The 26,637-nt window shown below is 41.6% G+C and overlaps 1 protein-coding gene across 1 annotated transcript; it reads right to left on the reverse strand.

The window, feature by feature from the left end:
• Positions 1–8,658: 8,658 nt before the first annotated feature.
• LOC110314380 (melanoma-associated antigen B4-like) lies at positions 8,659–9,690 on the reverse strand. The gene has a single exon (XM_021188776.1). The coding sequence runs from the start codon at positions 9,688–9,690 to the stop codon at positions 8,659–8,661; it is 1,032 nt and encodes a 343-aa protein (XP_021044435.1).
• Positions 9,691–26,637: the final 16,947 nt, after the last annotated feature.

The following is a 26,637-nucleotide window of genomic DNA, read 5'->3' on the forward strand; positions in this document are numbered from 1 at the left end:
TTTATTACTATTAATTCAGGAAAATGGAAAGTTCGAGTCAAGACTAAAGTAAAATATAATTTCAACGTCAGCCTCATTTGAGAAAGCTGGACTAGATCAAACTCCTAAAGAAAAAAATGAATAATAAATAAAAAGAAAAACTACAGAATACAGAAAATGTGAAAATGTCATCTTTATACCTTCATTTCATGCCAGCCTGATTTACTAGGGTTGCTTTTTAAACTTTTATTTTTAAGAAGTTGCATTGCTCAATCAGGTTTTTTAAACCTTTTCTTTTGAAGCTAACATCACATAAATAGACAATCCTATCATCATCAAACACATTCTTTCTTTTTCTATTTTCACACCATATATTTAGCTAGATATTTTGGATCATACCTTTAATCATTGCACTCAAGAAGGAGAGATAAGATGATTGCCAAGACTACAGGCTCACCCTCTGCTCCACAGTAAGTCCTGGGGTAGTCTGCATTGTGGTGCAAAATTTTCTCTAAGGCACACCAACAAATAAGATGTCTTCACAATTATTTTGGTGATCTCATTTATCTCACTGTTTATTACTACCAGTATTTTGAGATACACTACAGGTTTACGTGCAATGATGCTGCTACATTAACAAAAAAGAGAACTGAAGGACTGGAGAGATAGTTCAGCAACAAAGAAGCACCTGCTGCTCCTGCAGAGGATCTGGGTTTAATTTCCAACCTCCACATTACATATGTGCCGGCAAAATACTCATATACCTAAAATTCAGAAAATATTTTTAAGGGAACAAGATAATTTATTTTGGAGCGACCTTGAGTGTCCATAACCTGGAAACGGGGACTTGGGCTGCCCCAAATTCTATGTTCTTGTGTGAAAGAAGTTTCATGAAGTTTTTAAAAGGTGTTGGTGGGAACATCAGAGAGGCAGGTACAGTAGCAGAATGGGAGGATCTTTCCTATATGCTCAAGAAACTATTTGATGGTATTCTTAGCTTTGGGTTAGTGGAAGTTAGTGGACTTTTAGTTAATAGATTCCAAAAGGTTTCCATTAGTCACAAGTTGTTAGTTCAGACACATATGAAAGAGAGGAATCGACCGATATTAGAGAGGAATGGAACTTGCCTAAGATAAGGTAATTAGCCTCTGGACCTGCAACATTCCAATCTCTCCATAGGACTGAAATTTTAATCAGTTAATCAGTCTCTGCAGACAGTTTCTTTTGAGGAATGCATCTTTCACAGCCAGACACAGCTTCTTCTCAGAAGTTAACATTTATGTTCCCCTTGTTAGTCAAGCATCAAAGTTTGTGCATGCAGGTTCTATGGACAATTTATTAAATAGTATGCCCTCAAGTAGTAGAGACCACAGTGTAGAACCAGAGTTCAGATAAGGATAAAGAGGATACCCTCTTGACCAGTGTTGCATGATTATGTATGTCTTGTCCTTAAAAGCAGATTTAAACATTTTAGATTTAAAAACTCATGTTAACTGTCCCAAAGCAAGCTTTAGGAGGATTACCAATCTCAAATTTTTATCTAAGTGGTTATATTGATTACATGTATCTTTGTCTTTTACCTTTGTTTTTTAAAGTTTCAGTTCACGATGAGCCAAAATGAAGCTGAACCTGTTTCAGGGAGCCCATTGAGCTGATCACTCAGACACAATTTACAGTAAATTCAAAGTAAGTTATTCCTCCTAGGTGGACCTACTCAGGTATTTGAGACCTAAGCATAGCCCCAAACATTTAGAGTGGTGGTTCTCAACCTGTGGGTTGAAATCCCTTTGTGGAGTTGAATGACACTTTCACAGGAGTTGCCTAAGATCACAGGAGAAAAACCCCAGACATTTACATTATGATTTATAGCAGTAGTAAACTTACAGTTAGCAAGTAGCAATGAAAATAATTTTATGGTTGGGGATTACCACAATATGACGAACTGTATTAAAGGGTCAAAACATTGTGAAAGTTGAGAACAACTGATTTAGAACACAGGGCTTATAAAAACAAACCCTACATTCTTCTATTTGGCTCTGAAGTTGCAGGGGTAGGTTGCACTAGCAAGCAGTTTAACAGAAGCTAAGATAGGTTGGAGGAGGTTTGCAAATCAGGTTGGTTAACAGAAACTAGGATAAGTGAGCTGGGATGTCTTGGTCTTGGATCCTATAATAGAACTGGGCATTTTCCATGGGATTCTCAATAAAGGAGGTTAAATTCTAGTTAAACTTGAAATGGCCTCAGCAGGAATATGAGATGGAGGAACCTCTGCATTGTCTTGAACTATCACAAACAACTTTAGTTTACATAACTATGTACTTATAAACCAATGTGGTAATACGTACATTATGTAAAAATAAACTGTAACTGAGTATAGACAGTTTATATGCATAACCATACATAAAATATATTTTAATAAACCATGATTTTGAATGTTACTTTTTTTCTGGATTATATTTTCTATAATGCTAATTGTGAAAAGGAAACTTAATGTAGAGATCTTTAGTAAACTTATAAATCTACTAACTTATATAATCTAACCTTAATAAGAATCTTACATTTAACAGTTTTATATTTTTATTTTGAAGAAATCACATGCATTTTCTGTTATACATTATATAAACTAGAATTTGTTTTGGAAGGAAAGCCTTATCAAAATCTATGTATATAACATTAAAGATTTATGAAACATTTAATATTCACAAAGATATAGTTTTAATATATGTTGAGATGTTAGCATACGTACTTTTACATATGACATGATAAATTTTACTATATGATCAACTTACTATATGATAAAATATTTATTTATTTTCATTATTTTACTTGTTTATATTTCAAGTGTTATGTCCTTTCATATTCCACCCTCCATGAAATCCTCACCCCATCCCCATCCCCTTTGCCTCTAAAAGGGTGCTTCCCCACCAACTCACACACTCTTACCTCACCCCTCTAGCATCTCCCTTCTCTTAGGCATCAAATTTCCTTAGGGCCAAGTGCCCCACCTCCTATTGAGGCCAGATAAGGCAATCCTCTGCTACATATGTAGTGGGAGCCATGGACTGGCCTTGTGTACTCCTTGGTTGGTGGTTTAGTCCCTGGGAGCTTTGAGGGGGGGTCTGCTTAGCTGATTCGTTGTTCTTCCTATGGGGTTGCAATCCCCTTCAGCTCCTTCAGTCCTTTCCCTAACTCTTCCATTGGGGTCCCTGTGCTCAGTCCAGTGATTGGCTATGAGCATCTGCATCTGTCTTAGTCAGGTGCTGGCAGAGCCTCTCAGAGGTCAGCCATGCCAGGCTCCTGTCTGCAAGCACATCTTGGTATCAGCAATAGTATTTGGGTTTAGTGTCTCCACCTGGGGTAGATTAGGTGCTTCACCCCCTCCCACAGTCAGAGACAGCCTGACTCCCAGGAGGTCTGTCATAACCAGGGTCACAAGTGAGACCCTCGCCCCAATACCTGCCCTAGCTGGGACTCCCACAGAGCTCTGCAGATGCAGAACTTATCTACCCTGCTGGAATCACATCTTCCTTCAGGTCTGCAACTCCACCTGGCATAGATTGGGCACTCCAGCCCCCTCACATACCTATGATAAAATATTTAAATTTTAATATGCACATCATTTTAATTGTGCATGCCAAAAGAATACTTTTAGCACATAACAAAACTGAATTTAAAAAGAGAACTGAAGTCACCAGAGTGTGCCAAAATTTTTTGACACAAATAATATGAAAACAACTAAAAATATAAAAAAATTATCATAGACATAAGAAAAATGAGTTTAAAAAGTTAGAACGTTTATCCTATGTCTTTTAGAAATGAGAAAGCCTTAGTAACACAAAAATCAAAAAGTGAAGTTTATCCTATAGAGAAAGTAATTCCTCTTGCTTTCTCTCTGTCTCTAAAGTACTTAGGTAGGGAATTTTTATTGTGTCCCAGACTAATTTAGAGGAGTTAATCTGAGGTTACATCTCATGCCAAGTCATATCTTATAACATTTCCACAAAATAGTCAAATTAAAAGTAGAAAGCAGACTGAGAAACAGAGGAGGATAAAGAGATCCAGTAAATCCCTCAAGTCCATCTTTCAAGTTCTGAAGTGAGATAAAAATTTAAATAGAGGATTTAGATAAAAAATCTAAGCAGGCTTAGATTTTTTTTTTGAGAGACAGGGTTTCTCTGTGTAGCCCTGGCTCTCCTGAAACTCACTCTGTAGACTAGCACTCAGAAATCCGCCTGCCTCTGCCTCCTGAGTGCTAGGATTAAAGGCATGTGCCACCACGTCCGGCTCAGGCTTAGATTTTTAAAAACATACTTTTAATAAGGGTTCTCAAACACTTCGACCCCTCTTCTAGCCCACCATACAGAAGTAGGGGAGAAAAAGATGGTAAATAGGAAAAGGAGATATGGACCTGTTTAGAAGAAGGTCTATGGGGGTGATTCCAAACTCCATTTGTCAGGATACCAGCAGTCCAGCTCAGTGGTGTCAGGACACCCAACAATCAGCAGCTGCTTTTGAAAAGGAGAGCTTACAGATTGAACTCAGGTACTCTTGCCTGGGCCATGAGAATTTTATCAACTAATCCATCTCCATCCACGAGCTCCCTTCCTTCTGGACATTAAAGCATGCCCTCTACATGAAGCGTGTCTCCCTGAGACCCAGCAGAAACAAGGAAAGAAAGATAGTTCCTGGTTACATACCCCAAAGAAATTTGTGAAAACTGTATCAAGGCTTTATGGCTGGTTGCTCATCACAGGTGAACTAGAGAATGTCCTCCATCCAAAGTATGACCAGTCCTAATAGTCACAATTCAGGTGCTGTGTGATACAACTCTAGACTTGAACTGTCAGTTCACCTAAAGTGAGGTGATTGGCATCTCTGTCATTTGGAATCCTGTGTTCCAAATGGTGACAGTAGAGGTTTAAGTGTAGCACTCACCAAAATGAAATAAATTTCCACACATTCAGATTTTTCTCAACCTGACCCAACCCCTGATACAGTCTGGCAACCTTCCCTGACTTTATGAAATGACTTTAAGTATTTTTATTCTTTTTTTTGTAGTTGTTTATAAGAAATTTGTATATTAGTTTTATTTCATAGTTTTTTATCTACTAATTTTTTTCCTTTGGAAAAAAATTCTAGTGCAACTGGATTAGAATAGCTCTTTTTTTCCTCCCCCCTCCTTTCTTTCATTGAAAATAGATTCTTCTCTCATACAATACATTCCAACTGCAGTTTTCCCTCTCTTCACTCCCCCAAGCTATCTGCCTAGTCCCCTCTGCCCAAATCCACTCCCCCTCCATTTTTCTCTTCAGAAAAGAGCAGGCCTCTGAGAGCCAACAGTCAAACAGGACAAGATACAATAATATAAGGCAAAATCCCTCATGTTGAGGCTGGCCAAGGTAAACCAATAGGCAGAAAAGTTTCCCAAGATCCAGCAAAATGTCAGCAACTCATATGTTCCCACTGTTAGTGTGGGGTAAGTGGACCATGCAACCAGACAGAAGAACTGGTAAGGATGAGTGAGCCTAAACCCAGTGAGACTCAGAATTGAGTAAGGTAAGAGTGGGGCCAGTTCCCCGCCAAACTCTACCTGTTCTGGAACATGCAACCATGACACCCTGGAGAAAGGACCATGATTGTCACTCATGGTCCAGGGGAAACACTTGTAGTCCTTCCCCATGCTAATAGTGCATCACTGGCATCTCAAACTGAGCTAATGCGAAACATCTATGCCTCGATCCACCCTACTCTTCAGTGTTTATAAAGTCTCTATCCACAAGGAATAAAGTGCACAAGCTATTTCACCAAGGAGCATCTGAGAGTGGCTGTTTTACTGTGTTGGAACACTTTGTGGAAGAGTTTTCTCTCCCAAAGCATTCATCCCTGAAACTTAGCCCCACCTGGCAGGCTGGGCTCATGCCCATTGTCCCTCCTGTCCTACTACTGCAGTCACCAGCCTATTGCCACTGCTGCCTGAACCAGTCACCATCCCTGTGCTGACATTGGCGCTGCAGCAGTAGCTGGCAAGATCTGGGACCCCAGCTACTGACCTTGTGCAGGTTTCCCTTCTAAGAGCTATAACACTTTGGCCATTTCCAACTGGACCAGAGACCCATGGCACCCCGGGTTCCACTGAGGACAAGTTAGGAGTCCCACAAAAAACACCAAGTTAACATCCATAATAACAATATACAGAGGACCTGGTGAAGGCCACATGCTTGCCTCTTCCTTTTCTGTGAGCTCATGTGAGCTTAGTTGATTCAGTGGGCCACAAGCTCCTGGCATGCTCTGTCCCCTCTGACTCCTAAATCTTTCCTCCCCCTAGTCCTTGTCTCCAATTTCTGAAGGAAGGGGACCTCCAATTTAGCCTCTCTCTCTTTCTCTCTGCATAATGTCTGGCTCTGGGTCTCTGCACCTACTCACATATGCTGCCAGAGGAAGCCAATCTGATGACTGGACATGCCAGTGGAGAGAAGCTACTCCACAGGCTACAGAAAGATAAACTTAGAGACCAACCCAGCCATAAAACCCTCGACCTACAACTACAATTTGCCCTGTCTGCAAGATGTGCTGGGGCAACAGGGGCACAGAATGTGTGTGTGTGGCCAACCGAGGTTTGGTTTAACTTGAGACATGTGTAATGAGGAACACATGCCCTACACTGCTTGGAAGGCCAGGAACCAGAGGCTGGTTAGCCCAGAGACATAGGGAAGAACCAAATATGACTGGAAAAAAAGTTCAATGAAACAATTCCTAATGATATTCTGCTATACTCTCACTTCATGTAAGACCTGTGGTTTCATTCCAACAGTTTCAAATCTCAGATAATCCCTAGGGAGAAGTGAAATGTGCCTTGCTGTCCTCAACTATTCAAGCACTCCCAAGGTGAATGGCAGCCAAAGAAATATGTGTAGGAAGTTATCAGGTTCCTGGTACAAACTAGAAACCTAGCCTCTGCTGACCTGAGACAGAACACATTTCATTGTTCTGGAAGGCCTTATGATGCCCGAGGAAGAAAGAGAACATTCTTCACTCACACCATGTCTCTCACCATTCTTTCTGTATTTCTGTATTGGTCCCTCATTTAAACTTGAGATCATAGTGACTCCTACTAGGGAGTCTCTCTCTCTCTCTCTCTCTCTCTCTCTCTCTCTCTCTCTCTCTCTCTCACACACACACACACACACACACACACACACACACAAACTTACTTTCTCTTCAGTTGAGACCATCCCTATCAATCCCAGATCTCACTGCCGAGAATCATTTCACAAAGTACTACACAAAGGGGTAACTTCAACCTGGCAGTTTTCAGGGTCTCCCAGAGATACAGAGATGAGGCTCTGTAAGATAACCTTCCTTCTCTGTTTACCTTTGGATCCAGAATATGGCTTTTCAAATATCGTTTCTGTTCTACTTGGATTTGCATGAAGCTATTGGGGAATATTAGCTTATTCTGATCAGAGCCCAGCAAACCTTTCTCACATGACATGAGAATGCTGCTCCTGGGGCCGTGATATCCCTTAGAATTTGTGAGGGCATATGTGTATGCCTTGTATATATAGGTGCTTGCAGAGCCCAGAAGAGGGCATACAGTCCATAGAACTGGAGGCAGCATGAACTATTAGGATGCATTAAGCTATTAATACTGAAAATGAAATAAGAGACACAGTGTCTCAGCATAAGAGGAATGGAGTAGTTTAGACTCTAAAGCACATGTCTAACCTCAACTCTGTCAACTTACATGGGAACTTCACTAAAAATGGGGGATCATTTAGATTTGTAAGCCTCTTCTATTAAGAAGTGATTTTGATAATTTCTTTCTTGTATGATGGAGATACATGTGTATAATACAACAGGTCTATTGTTGTATCTCTCTCATACTGAAAGTATCATTTATAAATGTGTACCTTTTAACCTGATTCATTACTATCCATATTTTTCTCTATTTTTTTTTGCCTAAAAACAATCTACACAAAGTCAGGAACAAAAAGAAAAAATAAGACCTTACCTGAAGATAATTAGCAAGGCATATAGGAAAAATATTTCTGTTGAACCAAACATCACCCATTTATTATTTCTTCAGGAAGCAGAGACCTTAGTGTACTCTCTGCAATAATGAGAGTCTCTCAGAGAGTCTAGCACTGCATATGCCATATCTCCTGCTTTTTTCACTACACATTTCCAGTAAAAAGGGTGATAATTCCTCTAGAGCAGTTATTAAGATTGTGTTTGTGTAAAGCATGAACTTTTAAAAAGATATCCACTTCTCCATGATTTAATTTTTCATACATACTTTAATGCCATAAGCAAAAGACAGGTTACACCTCTGACATCATTGAAAAGACAAGAACTAAATGAAAACATTCATTGAAAGCTTAATATTTTTAGAATATCTTTCTTTCATATTTCCTAGCTTTTTCTTAATCTAATTCATATTATCTTACTGAATATCATCAAATACTTAGAACATTCATATTAATTCTAACATTTTGAGCACTGAAGTTGGTAAAGCACAGTGAAGTCTCAGTCTAAAAAAATTATCTGTATACATTCGAACTCTAAGTTAGAACTTTTCTCGAAGAACCCCAAAAGTTACCAACAATTTACTTGAGTATAACATGCAAAAAGATGAACAGACCTTTTCAGTCTTTATAGCAGAGGCTACCTAATATCTCACTAGCCAGTAGACTTGCCCGACTTGGCCTTTGAGTGTCCCTTGGCTTTGCCCTTAGTGCTAGCCTTGGCTGCAGCTTCAGCTTGGGCTTTCTCTTCCTCTTCAATCAAAGCCTGCTCATAAGGCGATGAATAAACACCAGGCATAGTTTCATTGACCTTCGCTAAAAAGTCCATCACTTTTACATGGCTGGCTTCAGCATAGGCTCTTGGGCCCCAATGGAACTCATAGCATGGAGGATCACTGTTAGGAACCTGAGAGTACTCTAGGTATCCTTCTTGCACTAGATCTTCAGTGATGAGCTTCCTGATATCCCCAAAGATGAGGTGCGAGATCCCATCATAGACTCCTAACATATTCAGGAAGTGCCAGACCTTGTCTTCTGGGGCACAGTAACCATTTAAATAGATCACACTTAAGAGAGGGATCAGAATGCCCCTATTAGGAATACCCAGCTCACTGCTCCCACTTCCATCATCCTGGAAATCTAGCTTACTGACAAGCTCATAGCATTGGCCATGGGGCTGGATTTCTTTCAACTCAAGACCAAAAACCATATCCAAGCGATAGGAGGCTTTCTTGAGGATCTCAGGGAAGTGTTCCTTGAACCTTCTGTTGATAACTTTGAGCATTTCTCCCTTCCTCATGTGCTGCTTCACTTTGTACTTGCAGAGCATGTACTCCATCAACATTCCTGTCTTCCTTGTCAGAAGATCCATCTGTGGGCTTCCAGTGGCAAGTGGGGCCCTGGAAAAACTCTTATTTTCATCCTCTTGGATCTGGTCTCCTTTACCCGACCTTCTGTGGGTCATGACTTTGCTGCCAGTGTTGCTTGGTGCTGAGCTTTGAGAGTGCTGTGGGAAGCCGGCTGTAGAAGCGCTTGGCCTAGCATCTCCTGATGCCTGATCAGAGCAGGCAGATGACTCTCCTTTCTCTGAAGCATTGGCTTGAGCATCCTTGAGCCCCTGGGCCGCTTCCTGGACTTGACGACGTTTTTCACGAGCACGGGCCTTACTCTTCTGACCCCTGGGCATGATGGCTGTGGTCAGGAACAGCAGGAAAGAATCTGGGTAGGACAGCAGGTGACAGAGAGACCTGAATCAGGAAAATAATGTATTGTGAGTATTTTGAGCATGCTGAGAACATTCTGGCTTTTGCCAATTCTTCCCCACTTTCTCCCAGAGTATGATGGCCTCAGTGTTCTCAAACTCACTGTATTCCTTGCCTTCTGCTCACCTTCCACATACTGTTGAGGTAAATAGTCTCAAAAGTGCAACAGGGGCACTGATATTTTGACAGGAACCAACACCTGTGTAACTGGCCTTAAGACTCCCTGTCTGTAGTAAAAAATTCATACCTGGTATTATAAGTATATTCAACTACCTGTGGCTAGTGAGAGCAAGGACCTTAGAGAAGAACATATTATTGTCACATCCCTAACCCGGTCTAACACTTTATTTCATTCTAAATACATATCTTTATACCTACAGATAAGCAGATTTCTTATTCCCCCATCAAAGAAACTTCTCTTTGAAACAGACAGACACTATTACAAAAAGCCACAACTTCTCAAAACACAGAAGAAAATTGACCATGGAGTGCCAATTGATAAATCTACAACACAACCCCTGCTCAGGGTATATACATCTCAGAAGATGGCAAAGAAAGAAAGAAAGAAAGAAAGAAAGAAAGAAAGAAAGAAAGAAAGAAAGAAAGAAAGAAAGACTGTAAGAGACAGAGTACCAAGATTATGAGTACTGAAATTCTGACTTCGATCTATGAAGATTATACATGAAGATTATGCCATATATATCAAGAATCTGTATCCACGCAATCATCATGTGACGGCTTAAACAAGACTTGAAAGGTGACACAGCACCAATTCCCATGCCAACATGGATGGGGAATATCTCACAAGACCCTACCCCAGGTCAAGCACTAGAGACAATGGCCATTAAGACAGGGAAAATCAGCCCTCTGCAGCTACGATCGCTTTAATTGGTTTTCTGATATCAAGTAGTCAGTCCAAAAATTACAGAGAAGCAACATGAAAGGGATTCAAGAGGCTGTACCTATTTATATAATAAATATAAATTTGTATTTTATTTATTATAACAATTATTACTTATAATACACATAATAATATATAAAATATATGTATGTATATATTGTTATACATGTAACAATAATAATTGGAGAAAATAGACCATGAATTTGAAAGGGAGTGGGGGAGATATGGAAGGAGTTGGAGAGAGAGAGGTGAAATGATATAAATACAATGCACATAAATGAAATAGAAAGAATCAAAAGTAAAAACCACAACAGCATTGAAGAGGCAGAGAAAAAGGCAGATGGTTGTAAGTTCAAGGACTTAGTGGTCTACATTGGGAGCTCCAGGGCAGCCAGAAAAACCTGTCTAAAAAAGGGGGGGGGAGGATGCACTGTCTTCTACTCCTAAGCTCAGTGCAGAGAGAAGCAGCGCCATGGAACCTACAAGTCAGGCTAACCTACTTAAAGCTCTAACTCAGTGAGTCACCTGTTTGGCCTCTGGTTTCTACAAGCTTGCACAATGGCAGAAAACAAATAAGGATGCAAAGGAGATGCTGAAAGTCCCAAAACTAATCTTTGCCCTCTTGGGCTGTGTCGTGTCCATCGCTCCTGCCTGCAGGATAGAAGGACTACGACAGGCAGAGATTCTTCCACAACTTCTTTATTCTCTTACTTGCCAAAGCGAAAGGACCCCGAGCCCGAAACCCTCTGGTTTATATAGCCCTAAGGGGAACGTGTCTGCCTGTGATTGGTGCTTACTTCCGAACCTCATTAGCATCTCTGTTCTGGCTCATCGCCTAGCAAGCTGTTTTTTCTCTCCCTTCCCCCTTTCGGGTCGGGCGCCATTTTGCAATGGCAGAATGCAGCGGCTTGCCACAGGGCTGAAAATGCCCTGGGAACAGTGACTAGCTGGTCAGGCTTGTACATTCTGGTCATACTATAGGGCCTGGGCTTTAAGTGGCCCCACTATTTCTGGAAGTGAACCGCCATGTTCATATGTCTTCTCTGAAATTAGGAACTACATACCAAGGGTAAAGTGGGCCTCTATTGGGCCTAGGCTGTCCCTGTTCAGAGAGCACTCTCAGAGGAGCAGACAGGGCTTTCATGTTGCCAGCTCCTCATTCACAAGCACTTTAAATGTCCATGCTAGGCAACAGGTTGCAGTTTGCATTCAACCAGGGCATTAGCATCCCGCCCAGACATTTTAAACTGACACCTTTTCATTGTCTGCATTCATTTCACTAAGTCGTGACAACTGTTGTCCAATTCCACACATGGATCCTTGTAGTTAATCATCCTCTCTCCCACTTCCCTCTCCCATTGCTGTGTTTCCTCACTTCCTTTCCCCTCCTCCTGGTCAATTCCCCACTCTGCTCTAATTTCTAACAGGGCATGACAGTTTAGGAGAGAGGCTTTAACTCCTTCATGTACTTCCATACATTTAATAACCTGTGCTTTTCCCACCCTGGGAATTCAACCTAGGGCTCCAGGACTCCTACAGAAACTCTGAGCTAGTTTTCCTGACTCTGCCCACATTAGTTTTACTGATATTATTATTATCATTATTATTGTGGTATATGGGTATATTTTTTTTTCCTTTTAAAACAGGCATCCAAACTTCGCAATATACTGAAGCAGTCCCTCCACTCTTGTGTGCATACTGTGTTGATGTTTGAAAGAGGACACCCAAGCCTCGCGATACTCCGAGGCAGGGACTGAGGGACTGCCCACTCACACATACTGTGCAGGCCTTTGTGTGTGTGTGTTTTAAAGAGGACACCCAGATCTCATGATATTCTGTGACAGTACTGCTCACTATTGTATTGGTCCTTTTTCTCTTAAAAAAAAAAAAAAGAGGGGGGGGGACCCAAACCTCGCCATATTCTGTGAGAGTGTGAGAGGACCGCTCACTATTGTATTGGTCCTTTCTTTTTTTTAAAAAAAAAGGGGGGGGGTCACCCAAACCTCGCAATATTCTGTGAGAGTGTGAGAGGATAGCTCACTATTGTATTGGTACTTTCTTTAAAAAAAAAAAAAAAGAAGGCCACCTAAACCTCGCGATATTCTGTGACAGTACAAAAATTAAAAAAAAAAAAATCGAGGCCACCCAAGCCTCGCGATATTCTGTTGCCAGCACTGCTCATTCACACATACATAATTTTTGAAAAAGAGGGTACCCAATTCTTGAGATATCCTGAGGGGCACTGTACTATACTAGTCCCTTTTTAAAAAACATGGCCCCCTAAGGTTATGATAGTCTTCGCCATGGGCCTCCCACTCACATAGTGTGCGGGTCCTTTTTAAAAATATTCATTCACTTATTTTAAAGAGGGTCCTCAAACCGCTCTCCCTCTCACATACTGGGCTTGTCTCGTTTTGTTTTTTTTAAGGGCACTGAAACCTCGCGATACTCGGAGGCAAGGCCTGCCCACTCACACAGTGCAGATTGTGGTCCCTTTAAGCCAGCCCCGCCCCCAACCTGCCTGCGTACTGCGGGGGGGGGGGGCTCCCTTTTCTCCAGAAAGCTAGCACATCACGCAAACCTCGCGAGAGCACATCTAGTGATCTCGCGAGGCAGAGACCCCACTCTTCCCCTTCAAACCCCGTCCTGCCTGTTCTGTGCTGCGGGTCCTTTAAAGAGGGCCCCCAAGCCTCGCGAGAGGAGATTTGGAGGTGGGCCTGACCACGCCCACACAGTGTTTAATCCTTTTGCACCTGCATCCAAACCTCGCGAGACGAGGCGGGGCTGTCTGCAGACTGTGGCGTCCCTTTCCCTTGCAGCCCCGAACCGGTCACCTCCACCTGGTGAGGCTCAGCCTCTCCATGCCCTGCCGCGGCGACCCCACCCTCCACAGCTCTCAGACTCTGCTGGGCCTTTCTAAAGTGTGGCCCTCGAATCTCGCCTGTGTTGTGAGGCAGTGTCCTCCCTCGCCACACACACACACACACACACACACACATACACACGCCCCGGGGTCCCCTCTTCCTCTAGACCGCCACATACACATCAGGAGCCCACAGCCCACAACATCTGTGGCCGCAGCAGCAGTCTGCACCCTGACCCTGCCCCCCACGGGCAAACTGTGCGGGTCCCTTGATGTCACCCAAGCCTGGTCTCCTCATGCTATCCTATCCTGAGGCGGGGAAGGGCACCCCACCGACACCACCCAGACGTACTGTACTTGCCTTCTCTTCTTCGTACTTTACTTGCTTTAGGGTGACAGTGACACCTCAAGAGAGTCTGAGGCAGCCCCCACCCTCCAAGCCTTGCGCCTACTGGGCTCTGTTCTGGTTCTCGTTTGGGTTTTATTACAGTTGGCCAAATCTCGCGAGATTCAGAATCGGGGTGTCTCTAGCTCTGTGGCCATGTGCATGTGCTGGGAATGGTTAACGGCCAGCCGATCGACCTACCGAGGGACCGAGGCCTTTTTCACTTGTCCTTTGCTAGAGCCTATTTTTATGGAATTTTGAGTTCTCTGACTCCGCTTCTCTAGGACTGCAGTTGGGTCCTTGCCTTTCCTTACACTCCAGGCCTAAGGCATCCTAGGCGGTTGTGTGGTCACTCCCTTAGTTAGATGTCCCCTCCATAATTCAGAGCCCAACGGTGGACCTGCACTAGGACTGTGCAGTCCGTTTCTCCCGGCTTTACAGTATGTCCTTAGGGTCTTCTCAGGGCTCTTACCTTTGACTGCAGACCTCTTCGAGAAGTGTTCTGTGCTGATCTATGTGTACCAGAAGGTCGTCCGTGCCGAGGGTGCCGATACAGATGCCACTTTCCAGGGCAAGGAAAAAACGACATCCACATCCGGGGGGGGGGGGAGGGCAGGCCCTGAAGATTGACAGCAGGGCCAGGATGAGCCGCAAAAGGCCTAAACAGCTCAACTGTACATGTGTCAGTCTTCAGAGCCTACACAACTGCAACCCCTTCCCCAACCCACTGCACACAGACCTTCCTGCCTCTGAAGACTGACAGTAGCACATAGCCTAGCCATCATGTCATGGTGGGGGTCTCTTACACTCATCCACCTCCACATTTTTGTATACCACACCCCCAAAATGCACCCCCACAGGCGCACAGTCACACTCCCCAGACACCGTGGGTCTTAACCCTCAGCTTTCACACAATATTCTACCCTTCTCGATTCTGCAGGGCAAAATGAGGGTAATGAGGTCTCCCCCTGGTGTCTCACAGCTGGGTGCAGTTTCTATGCGTCCTGGATCCCTCCCTCTATGAACCCAAGTCTATAAGCCACAGGCATCGCCCCTTTCTTCCGTACCCCTTGGATAGGAAGTCTAGATTCACTATAAATGTTGACAAGTTTTTCGTGGACTTCACAGTATGGAAATGTCCTTGGATTTTCTTTGCGGGGGACATTAATAATGATGTTCTTTATTCTGAAATGTTTTCTGGTTGAATTCACGTCTTCCTGGAGCAAGGCCTGGAGCACTTCCACATGATCTCCAGCATCAGCTCTTGCCATGGACCTCATGATATTTTTCTTAATTCTTGGAGACATTCATATTTTATATACTTTAGCTATTTTTCTCAGTGTTTAGATTTTGTGCAATGTCTTTCTTCCCAATGATGGAGGCAATTGTCTGGAGTTCCTTGCATGCTTGTTCTGATTTGCCAGTGATCATGAGCCACCAGACCATTCAGGCTGGGGGCAGAAGAACAACAACAAAGGCAGGGCAAGGCTAATATCCTGTTTTTGAGAATGAACTCATAAAGGCTCTGGTTCCTTCCCTGTACTGATAGAAGTCCCCTAGCAGTTGCTGGGCAGGTGATCTGGGTAAACCTCTCTTGGTGCCCACAGCTTGATTTCTCAACCCTGACAGGAGGGCCAGGACTTTACTGGAAGCCTCCTTGTTTGGGGGGAAATTCTTCTTACCTTCCCACACAGATCCCTCATTTTGACTTTGGTTTTGAATTGGAACTCTCCCTAGCATAACTGGGTTTCCACCGATTACAGTGTACTACACTTCTTGCTATTACCTTTCAGACATAACAAAGACACATCTTGTTTGCTGGCATAACAGAGTGGATTCTCAGTTCCTGTGATTTCTCCTTCCACTGAACTGAGACCATCTGTTACAAGCAAAAACTTCAAGTGTTCTGTTAGGATCAGCTTGGCATCCTTACAAGAAAAGAAACATAGTTTCACTTTAGGTTTCTTTCCTGGGCTGGTGTTCTACTCAGCACTCTTTGTCTAGCGATTTCTGACAGTTCGTGTCCAGGTAGGACCAAGCTTCCTGGTTCTAAAGAGTAAAGATTACTTTATTATAAATGATTTGGCAGTTTGTTCTGGATATTCCTTAAGAGAAGAGATTTTTGTGTGCTCTTACTACAAAAATATCACATAAAGAAGGAAAAGAATGTATATCTTAAGTGATTGACTCATGTAGATAATTTATTATCTATAGATATATCAAAATATGATGACATGTATCTTAAATTCACAAATTACAAGTCTTTTGTGGTTATTTCTGTGATTGTGTGTATGTAGAGCATGTGTGGTACATGGTCTGTGGTGTGTGTGTGTGTGTGTGTGCACGCGCGCGTGCACCAGTGTATCACACAACCATGCAGCAGTCAGAAGGCAGCTCTGTAGAGTCAATGCTTCTCTTCTATCTTTTCATTGGCTTTGGTTCTTGAATTCAGGTCATTATGCTTGGAAGACAAGAGTGTCTGCCTCAAAAGTAGTATTTTTCATTTCTTTTTACTATTTTTTTAAAACTACCTATATACTTAGAGCAGGCACAGCAGTGAGCTTGGACAGGTCAGGGTACAATCAATGACAGCTGTAACCTTACTCCCTTATGCATTCTAGGGCTCCAACTCTGAGGACCAGGCTTGGAAGCAGGTGCCCCAAACTGCTGAGTGATCCCAACCCATTCTAGTGGAGTAATATTCTTATTCACACAGTATATTTCTCTTTGGCCACAAAAAGACATCCAAACAGTCCAAGTTTGTTGATAGAAATAGTATCATGACAATGCAAATGGAAAACAGTCAATGCATGATTCATATTTCTCAAAATCACAAGTACTGAAAGTAAATAATTCTATATAAATTGATTAGTGTTTTTCATTAACTTACCCATTTTAACATCTGGATTGTAGCCCCTCTCTCCTTTTCTCAAAGTCCTATCTATCTACACACTTTCTGCCATTTACCCTTCCCCCTTCTTTGTGGAGAAGCAGGGCACCCTTTCCCCAGTAGCAATCCACCCCGGCACATCAAATCTCATCAGGGCTAAGTGCATCCTCTCCGACTGAGGCCAGGCAAAGCAGCCTAGCTAGGGAAAAGGACCCAAAGGCAGGCCACAGGATCTGAGTCAGAGACAGCCCCCACTCCAGTTGTTGAGGGATCCCCATGAAGAACAAGCTGCACATCTGCTACGTATGTGGAGGAGGCATAGGTCCAGTCAGTGTATGCTCTTCTGTTGTTGGTTTGGTCTTTGTGAGCCCACATGGACTCAGGTTAGTTGGCTTTGTAAGACTTCTTGTGCTGTCCTTAACCCCTCCTTCTCTCCCTCAATCCTTCCCCTGACTCTTCCACAAGACATCCAGAGCTCTACTTAATGTTTTGCTGTAGGTCTCTGCATCTGTTTCCATCAGGTGTGGGGTGAAATTTCTCAGATGACAGTTGTGCCAGAATCCTATCTACAAGCATAGCAGAATATCATTGATAGTGGCTGGGTGGGCTGTCTCCCATGGGGTGGGTCTCAGGCTGGGCCAGTCATTAGTTGGCCATTTCTTCAATTGCTGCTCCATTTTTATCCCTGCACATCTTGAAGGCAGGACAACTTTTGAGGCAAAGGTTTTATGGGCGGGTTGGTGTCTCCCTCCCTCCACTGGAAATCTTGACTAGCTACAGGAGGTGACCACTCCAGGTTCCATATTCCCACTGTTAGGAGTATCAGCTAGGGTCACCCCCATATCCTCCCAAGAGTCTCCCCTATCCCAGGTCTCCAGCTTATCCCAGAAATGCCCCCAACTGATTTCCTTTCTCTTTTCCAGCCCTCTTACCCCTGCCCCTGCTCTCCCTATATCTGATCCCCACCTTACTCCCCTCCCCACCACCTCTCCCACCCAGTTCCTTCTGTCCATCTAGTTCCTATTTTGTTCCTATTCCTATTTTATTTCCCCTTTTCAGTAAGATTCAAGCATCCTCCCTTGAGCCCTCCTTGTTACTTAGCTTATTAGGGTCTGTGATTGTAACATTGTTATCCTGTACTTAAAGGCTAATATACACTTATAAGTGAGTACATACTATGCATGTCTTTTTGGGTCTGGGTTACTGCAATCAGAATGATATTTTCTAGTTCCATCAATTTGCCTGCAAATTTCATGATGTCCTTGATTTTAATAGCTGAGGAGTATTCCATTGTGTGAACCACATTTTTGTTATCCATTCTTTGATCAAGGGAAATCTGGGTTGTTTCCAGTTCATGGCTATTATGAATAACATCTTCAGCAAAGTGGCTGGATACAAAATTACCACAAAAATCAGTATCCCTCCTTTACACAAAAATTGGTTATATTTTAAAGAGAAAAATTCCAGTTCTCCTAGTAAAATAAAAATTAAAATTCACATGTTTCTCTCATGTTCAAATTGGCCCTTCAATACCTAGAAAGTTAACATCTGGCAATCATAGTAAAATGTCTGTCTCATCACTCAGCTGATGCATGACTATCAGTTTATACAGCCATAGCAGTTGTGGCAGCTGCTGTGGTTCAGGGACTCTTCTAAAAGTTTAAAGTCACTGATCTTCAAGGAGAATTGTCTTAGTGCTATTCTTTTTTTTTTTTTTTTAGACAGGGTTTCTCTGCATAGCCCTGGCTGTTCTGGAACTCAATCACTCTGTAGACTAGGCTGGCCTTGAACTCAGAAATCCACCTGCCTCTGCCTCCCAAGTGCTGGGATTAAAGGTGTGTGCCACCGCGCCCTGCCCCCTTAGTGCTATTCTTGCTGTGATGAAACATAATGACCAAAAAGCAAGTTGGAAAGGAAAGGGTTTATTTATTTTATACTTCCACAGTACTGTTCATCATCAAAGGAAGTCAGGACAGGAACTCAAACAGGGCTGCAACCTGGAGGCAGGAGCTGATGCAAAGGCCATGTGTTGCTTTCTGGCTTGCTCCTTGTGGCTTGCCCCAAAAGTTAAGCTGCCTTCAAGATGTGCAGGGATAAAAATGGAGCAGCAATTGAGGAAATGGCCAACTAATTGCTGGCCTAACCTGAGACCCACCCACTGGGAGACAGCCCACCCCGACACTATTAATGACACTATTAATGATTGATATTCTGCTATGTAGACAGAAGCCTGAAGCCCATTACCCACCCTACTGCAGCATGGGATAGATACAAACTCCCTGCATTTTATCTCCCTAAGCTGGTCTTGCCAAATGGTAGAGCAGTACTCTGACCAGCACACATCAAGGAAACTTCTCATTGCAGCAGAAGACCGTTACAGAAAATCACACTAATCAAAATGCAGAGGTACAGAATGCAGTCCCAGCCTACAACATAACTCATAATTGATACAGTTTGCAGTTGGTCAAGTATCCTTTTTGGATCTAAGCCTCAAGCATCATTTGTGGAAGGGGGGGGGGGGAGAAAGATTGTAAGAACTAATGGATCAGGGGTTTCCCATAAGACTGTGTCATCAAAAGCCACACACATAAAGTCCCAACAACATAATTGCCTAAGAAAACTGAACAATAATGACATCAATAGACATGCCATAGTGGAAAAAGAAAAGCCTATGAGGCTCAACCCTACACAAAAAATTTCAGGCAACTGAAGAATACTGAGAAGGAGAAAAATAGTCTTGCCCAGGGAAGAACTGTCCGATACCAAGTGCTCAGCCCTGAATACATACATATGAGTAACATGTGTGTATACATATATGTCCGTAATAACAATTCATAAAATAGGAGACCATGAATTTGAAAGAGATCAAGAAGGCGTATATTAGAGGGTTTGGAAGGAGGGAAGGGAAGCAGAAAATAATGTAATTATATCATCATCTCAAAAACTAAAATGAATTTTTTTTCATTTTTTATTAGATATTTTCTTCATTTACATTTCAAATGCTACCCCCAAAGCACCCTATACTTCCCCCCCACACACACACACACTGCTCCCCAACCCACCCACTGGGTTCCTGGCCCTGCCATTCCCCTGTATAGGGGCATATGATCTTTGCAAGACAAAGGAAAAAAATTTAAAAAGAAGTGGGCTACAAAAGAACACACATGTAAACACACACCATGGGCAGAGTTGCTCATGCTTGTAAAGTCAGGATGGACAGTTCATGTCAATGCTAGGATATTTGGTGAGTTCAGTGCCATCTTCAACTATGTAGTAACACCCTGTCTAGACCAAAACACCAAATTAGTACATCTTTATATATTTATATTCAACTGTATGTCTCCTCTCTATTGTATATTTTCTTGTGCTATTTCTTTGACTCTTTTTTCCATTTGTTTGTTTTGTCCTATTCTGTTTTCTTTCATTTTATCTTTTAAAATTATTATTATTAGATGCCTGATTGTTTTCTAATGAGAGGGAGAAAGAAAGTGTGTGGATTTGGGTGGGTGGTGAAGTAAGGACGATTGGGAGGATTTGGTGGATGAGAAACCCTAATAAAAATATTGTGAGAAAAAAATCTATTTTAAATAAGAAAAAAATTAAAAGAGCAAAGAGATAGAGAGAGGAGAGGAGAGGAGAGAGATAGATAGAGAGAGAGAGAGAGAGAGAGAGAGAGAGAGAGAGAGAGAGAGAACTCAAGAAAAATATATTTGTATCTCCAGTCTTCTCCACTTTTTTTGGTAGTTTTCATTTCAAATACTAATTATAAAATGAAATGGATATCTTAGCTTTTTAATGAATACCCTAATGTTTTCAGGCAATCCAACACCACATGTACAAACGTGTGTGTGTGTGTGTGTGTGTGTGTGTGTGTGTTCTTTGTTGGTTTCTTTCTTTTGTCCTCAATTAACCAGTTTTGGTTCGCAATTGTAATCTCTGAACTCAGCCTATCTCTGCATTTATCTACGCCCGTCAGGTAGGGCATAAGGTTTGTCAAAAGTCTGAGGCCAGCCTCAGGTACATGTTGAATTACTGGGCATCCTGGGATATAGTTTAATGACCATAATTAAAGGCAAACAAATAATATGCCCTATGGTATATTTTGGTGATTTTATTGCTTTCATCACATAGTGTGTGCCATAGTTTTAGTGTGGAAATATTATCTATTGTGACAGACTAATAAAAGATGAAAAGAAAAATGAATTAAGGGTATATATGGTGATTCTCAGTCTGATGATAGTAGAAAACTAAAACATTACATTATTTCACAATATGAGATATCTCAGTGCAGTCATTTAACCAACTGTAAACCATATGAATTATTAAACTCTCTGAAGTTCTGGTTCTGCATCTATGAAATGATTTTGCTATGTTATTCTCTACAATCTATAGAAAGCATGTAATTAAATAAAGTAATTGGCATGGTAATTGGCATATGCTAAATCCTTTTGGTGGCTTTGTTTTCCAGTCAAATATTTTTTCTTCCCTAGATCTTATACAAAGATTATAGAAAAGCCCCATAGGCAGGCCAGAACACTTTTCCTTCCTTCTATCACTTCTCCCTTTCCCTCCTTCAGTATATACTTGTGGGTGCATGTGTATGTTTCATAGTTCTGCACTGTAGTGTGTGTGATGGTTTCAATAGGAATGTCCCCCAAAGGCTCATGTATTTGAATACTTGGTCATAGGGAGTGGCATGATTAGGAGGTGTGTCCTGTTGAGGTAGGTGTGACCTAGTTGGAGGAAGTATGTCATTGAGAGTTGGCTTTGAGGTTTCAGAAGCTCAAACCAGGCCTAGTGATTCATTCTCTCTTCCTGCTGCCTGCAGATTTAGATGCAGAACTCTCAGCTACTTCTCAAGCACTACATTTGCCTACATGCCACATGTTCCATGCCATTGATGACAATGTACTAAACCACGGAATCTGTAAGCAAGACCCAATTAGATCTTTTTCCTTTATAAAAGTTGCAATGGTCACAGTGTTTCACCATATCAATAATTAGTAGTGTGTGTGTGTGTGGGGGGGGTGATGCTTCCTACACAGGGAACTTCAACCCCTGGCTTCTAGGGATTTTCTTGTTTCTACCTTCCATTTATTATTGGTAGGCATGCTGGGATTACAGACATGCTCATATCCAGATTTACATGGGTTTCAATGATATGAACTCAGATCCTCAAGCTTCAATGGAAAGTGCCTTGCTCAGGGATTATCTCTCCAGCCATTTTATTTTTTTCATGGTTTTATCTTTAATTTCTTAATTTTTTAGGGATGAAGTTATGTCCCTCTAGATTTGCTTGCACAAAGTGTAGTGCTTGGTCTTGTTAATATGGATATACATTTGATTGGAGTGTTTATCATTATCACTGATGCCCCAAAATTTTATTTTAATTGTGGTTTGTGATGATGGCATCTTCAGAATCAGGGCTCTTTTCTAAAAAAAAAGGACCCCTCTCCTCTCTGAGATAGCAAATTACATTGTAGCCCATACTTTCCAGGACAAGCCTGCCACCTACTAGTTGAACCAACTGCAGATCTTGTGGTTTGAGTGTTATCTGAGGTTATTATTCACATTCAGGGTTAGTACCTTGGTCACAGACTGCTATCAGAGCTTGCTGGCAGCTAGGTGTTGCACAGGGCATCTGTGCCACAAGTACTAAGCCCAAGTTCCTTCCCTTCTCACAGGAAAAGAAGGTAAAACACAGCCAGAGGTGGGCTTTGATGATTGACACGAGGGCCACATTGCTATGGCCCTCCACTCCTATAAAGGCAATATGCAAGAGTCTGATTTCCTCACTATATTTCCCAAAGACACCTTTCCAAGCCTCAACACTTTCCTCACTCTATCTCACACAGAGAATGCCTGAGTCTCTGAAGCACTCTCTGTAACTCATGCCCCATCCAGTATGCCATACCTCCATCCTCTCCTTATATCACCTGCACTTTCCACTCCCCTCTCCCTTGACACTTGCCATGCCCTGACCCACATTGTATGCAAATCCTTTTGCACTTAGAGGCTATCTCTTAACTTTCAGGAACAGTACTCTGCTTTCCTACAACACTCTACCCAACCCAGCAAAGGATAAGGATAAGAAGGTTACAACCTCTTTCTGATACTTCACAACCAGTATTTATTACAAGAAATCTTTAGATCCCTCCCTCTGCTTCCAGAGACAAACATTCCTCCTTTTGCACAGTCCTTGTACTGAAATCGAAATATATTACAGTGGTTGACATCTTGTTCTGAACCTCAAAGGGCTGGAAGGGTCCTTGAATCTTCTTCTTCTTTTTTTTTTTCTAGAATCTTCTAACACCCTCCTGTTCCCCAGACTGACCATAGAAGGAATTCCCCAGTGTAAAGACCAGTCTCCATGGGAAGCCACACCTTCAGGAGCCCCAGAGGAGGTAATCAGGGAGAGCCTCACATGCTACACAAAACATGAGCTTCTTTGGCCTCACAGCAGGACCAGGTTTCTGTGAAGCCACACTTTCTCTTCGGAGACAGCTCTCATTTTCAGAAAAGTCTCTCAACTTGTCTTTTGTTTTGAACAAGAGGCCTCTTACAAAATTGTGTCTGTCCATTAGACCCTGTTAGGCTGTTTGTCAGACATTCCATGCAGAGATAAGGGATGCTCTCAAATGTTCTCTGATGTATCATCAGAGAGTATTCTGGGGACCCTAGGACTCCTCTCTCTATAGAACTAAGACCATCTGCCAACAACATAGAACTCATTATCTTTCTTCACTTAATGAGAAGTACAGATTCGTTGCAAATAAGAACAGTTTCTGAGCCCTGACATATCATGATTATGGCTGAGGTACCAGTTTTCAGGAGTAGTCTTTTAAGAAGTCCCCTTGGTTGTCCTCACCTTGATTTTATATAGGTTCAATCCTCTGAGCCCTGAACAGCCAAGCTCATATAATTAGTTTGTACTATTTCACTGTATATTTGATATTCCTTAATACAGTAGACTTTCGGTACTCTTACCACAAAATGTCATAGGTTGTTTAACTATATAAATCATTTTTTACTTATACACATATCAAAGCACATGTATACCTTCACAAATTATAAATAGTATTTTTATTCATGGGAAATGTCTTTTTGTCCCAATAGTTTATTTAAAATAGTAAACATATATTTTGAAAGAAGTTAATATATGATTCTTATTTTCAAAACTATACATGGCAAAATTCATTAATTCTATTAGATTGAATGAATTTTAAAATAAAGCTTCCAATTATACAGGTAGAGTAAGAATAAAAATGAAAACCAATATGTTGCCATTGTTCAACTTGGTCCTTCATCACCTGTAAAATTAACTTCTATTAAAGTAGAAGTATTTAACCGCTACCATCAGTACTTGCAGAAGAATTTGATTCATGGGGCCATGGTAATGCAGAAGCATGTTGTTTCAAGTTCTTTCTTCTTCAAGTTAAAAGTCTTTCCTTCCTTTAACTGGCTATAAAATTCAAGGCCTTCAATATCTGACTTAATGGGCTGAATTCATATTGATATTTAACACATACTGAGATACTTCTCTGTTTCAATTTTTTATTATTGAAAGTTCTATATATTTATACAATGTATTTTTTATCATATCCACCCACCACTATCTACTTTTGACTCTCTATTGTTTCCATGCCCCACCTCCTTCTCAGTTTCATGTCCTCTTTTTATTTCTTGTTGTCAATAGCCCATAGTTGACTTATTGGTATTCATAAGCAAGCTATTATGTTGTCCATCCACTGGGTCCTGAGCAACCTACCAGAGGCCACATTCCTAAAGGAGTGACTCCCCTATTCTCAGTAGTCAGCAACTGACAAGAGCTCCTCCTACAGGGTTGGGACCTAATTGGGCCCTCCCCAATCTAGCTTAGAATTTTGTCCAGCTTGATCTTGTACAGGTAAGTACATTTGCAATAAGTTGATGCAAGTCACAGCTATGCCATGTCCAGAAGTCAATATTTCTCTGTTTTCCTCCTTATCTGCTACTTTTCACATTATGATTCTTTTCTTAATTTTTTTTATTTATTTACATCCCAGACTTTGCCCCCTTCCTGATCCTCTCTCTCACAGTTCCTCATCCTATTCATCTTATTCCTTTTCTCCCTTGCCTCTGAGAGGGTGCTCCCCTCCCCAACCAGACATTCCCCTTCCCTGGGGCCTTAAGTCTCTCAAGGATTAAGCACATCAAAAACAAAACAAACAAAAAAACAAAAGATTAAGCACATCTTCTCCCACTCACTGAGGCCAGATCAGGCAGACCTTGACTATATATGTACCAGGGGCCTCCAACTGGTCCTACTTGGGAGAGTCTTAACTAACATTTTGTTGCGTATTTTATCATAGTGGCAAATAAGAGCAATCATTGACTAATGTTAAGATTCTCTGATATGTTGGTGATCAGTAGTAGCTCTAGTTATAGATAGATGCTAATCTGTTTATCCCACCCATTATTCTGCAGTATTAATTTTTCAGCATTAGTTTAGTGATACCCACATAGAAAGTCTTCTCAATTGAATTAAAGACTTCCTGGGAAATAATATAGACCCTATTCTCTTGGGAAGTTCCTCCTCTGCTAACCATCCAGGGCATGAGCATGTCTGTCATTTAAAATGGTCTGACATAAGTAAATGGGCATGACAAACAAGGTACCTAAATGTAAGAGATGGGCTCTAAAAAAGATGATCATAGCCAGTGTTGTTCACATCTGTAACACCAGAAGGAGAGAGAGCTCAAGTCAAGCCAAGGTTGTATGGGGAGTTCAGTTCAGGCCTCCTCTATGAGGCCACATTCATCTTCATTTATACATCAAAGGGTAAAACAGTAAGCAAACAAAAATAACTAGAAAGAATAGGAAACAATACAGAAAAAAGAGAACCCTCATGCTTATAGCTTATGTCTCAGCACATACTTATTTTAAAGAAGAGATGGTATAGGCAAAGTTTCTCTAGCCTGTAAGCTTTTGACACTTTTTGACTTTACATAAGCCCATAATCCAATCACGACCAAATGTAGCCTTTTTGTCTTCATTATCACTCACAGTTGGATATGAGTTTAAGTTTATACCTTCAATCTCTGATCAAAATGGAAGAAAAATGAAGATTTCTAACACCTGAGGGCCAGTTTTAATTACGTGGCCATGTTCATTCAGAGCAACCTTGGCTATGTAGTGTGCAAACCTATCTCAAAAATAAACACAGAAACTAAAAAAAAATGTAATTATTTTAGTGATCTTATTGCTTTCATTGCATAGTACATGAAGTATTTTAAGTATTATGAAACATTCACAAGAATGAACAGAACAGTTAATTAGAGACATAAGGTAAAACTTAGATTAAATGGAGTGAAAAATTATGGTTTTAGATTATTTACATCATGGATGTGGTCCCAGCTCTCTCAATTACCAGCTGTGTGAACTCTGCAAATTATCAAACACACTGAACTTCAGGTCCACATCTATAAGATGATTTTCATAATCCATGTCTCCTATGAATGCTGGGAGCTGGATAATGAATGAAACGCATGTATCATTATGTGGTGACATAGTAAATGGCATTACTGGATCTGCTTTCTTAAAGTAGCACATTCCAACCACGTGTTTTTTCTCTCTTTTAGATCTTACAATGAGAAGATAGAGGGAGCCCCCTAAGACTGTTCTATTCTGAATCCTTATTAGTGTGAAGATGAAAGACATGGGAGTTATTCTGTTCCCTCTCCTCAAAAGTACATAATTATATTAGTCCCTATTCCGGTTCCATGACTCATCTCTTGATAGAACAGAAGGTTTCTCTCTCTCCCTCGCCCCCCTCCCATCCCCCTCCCCTCCC

Source organism: Mus pahari, chromosome X, assembly GCF_900095145.1.
Source record: "Mus pahari chromosome X, PAHARI_EIJ_v1.1, whole genome shotgun sequence".
Classification (NCBI taxonomy): domain Eukaryota; kingdom Metazoa; phylum Chordata; class Mammalia; order Rodentia; family Muridae; genus Mus; species Mus pahari.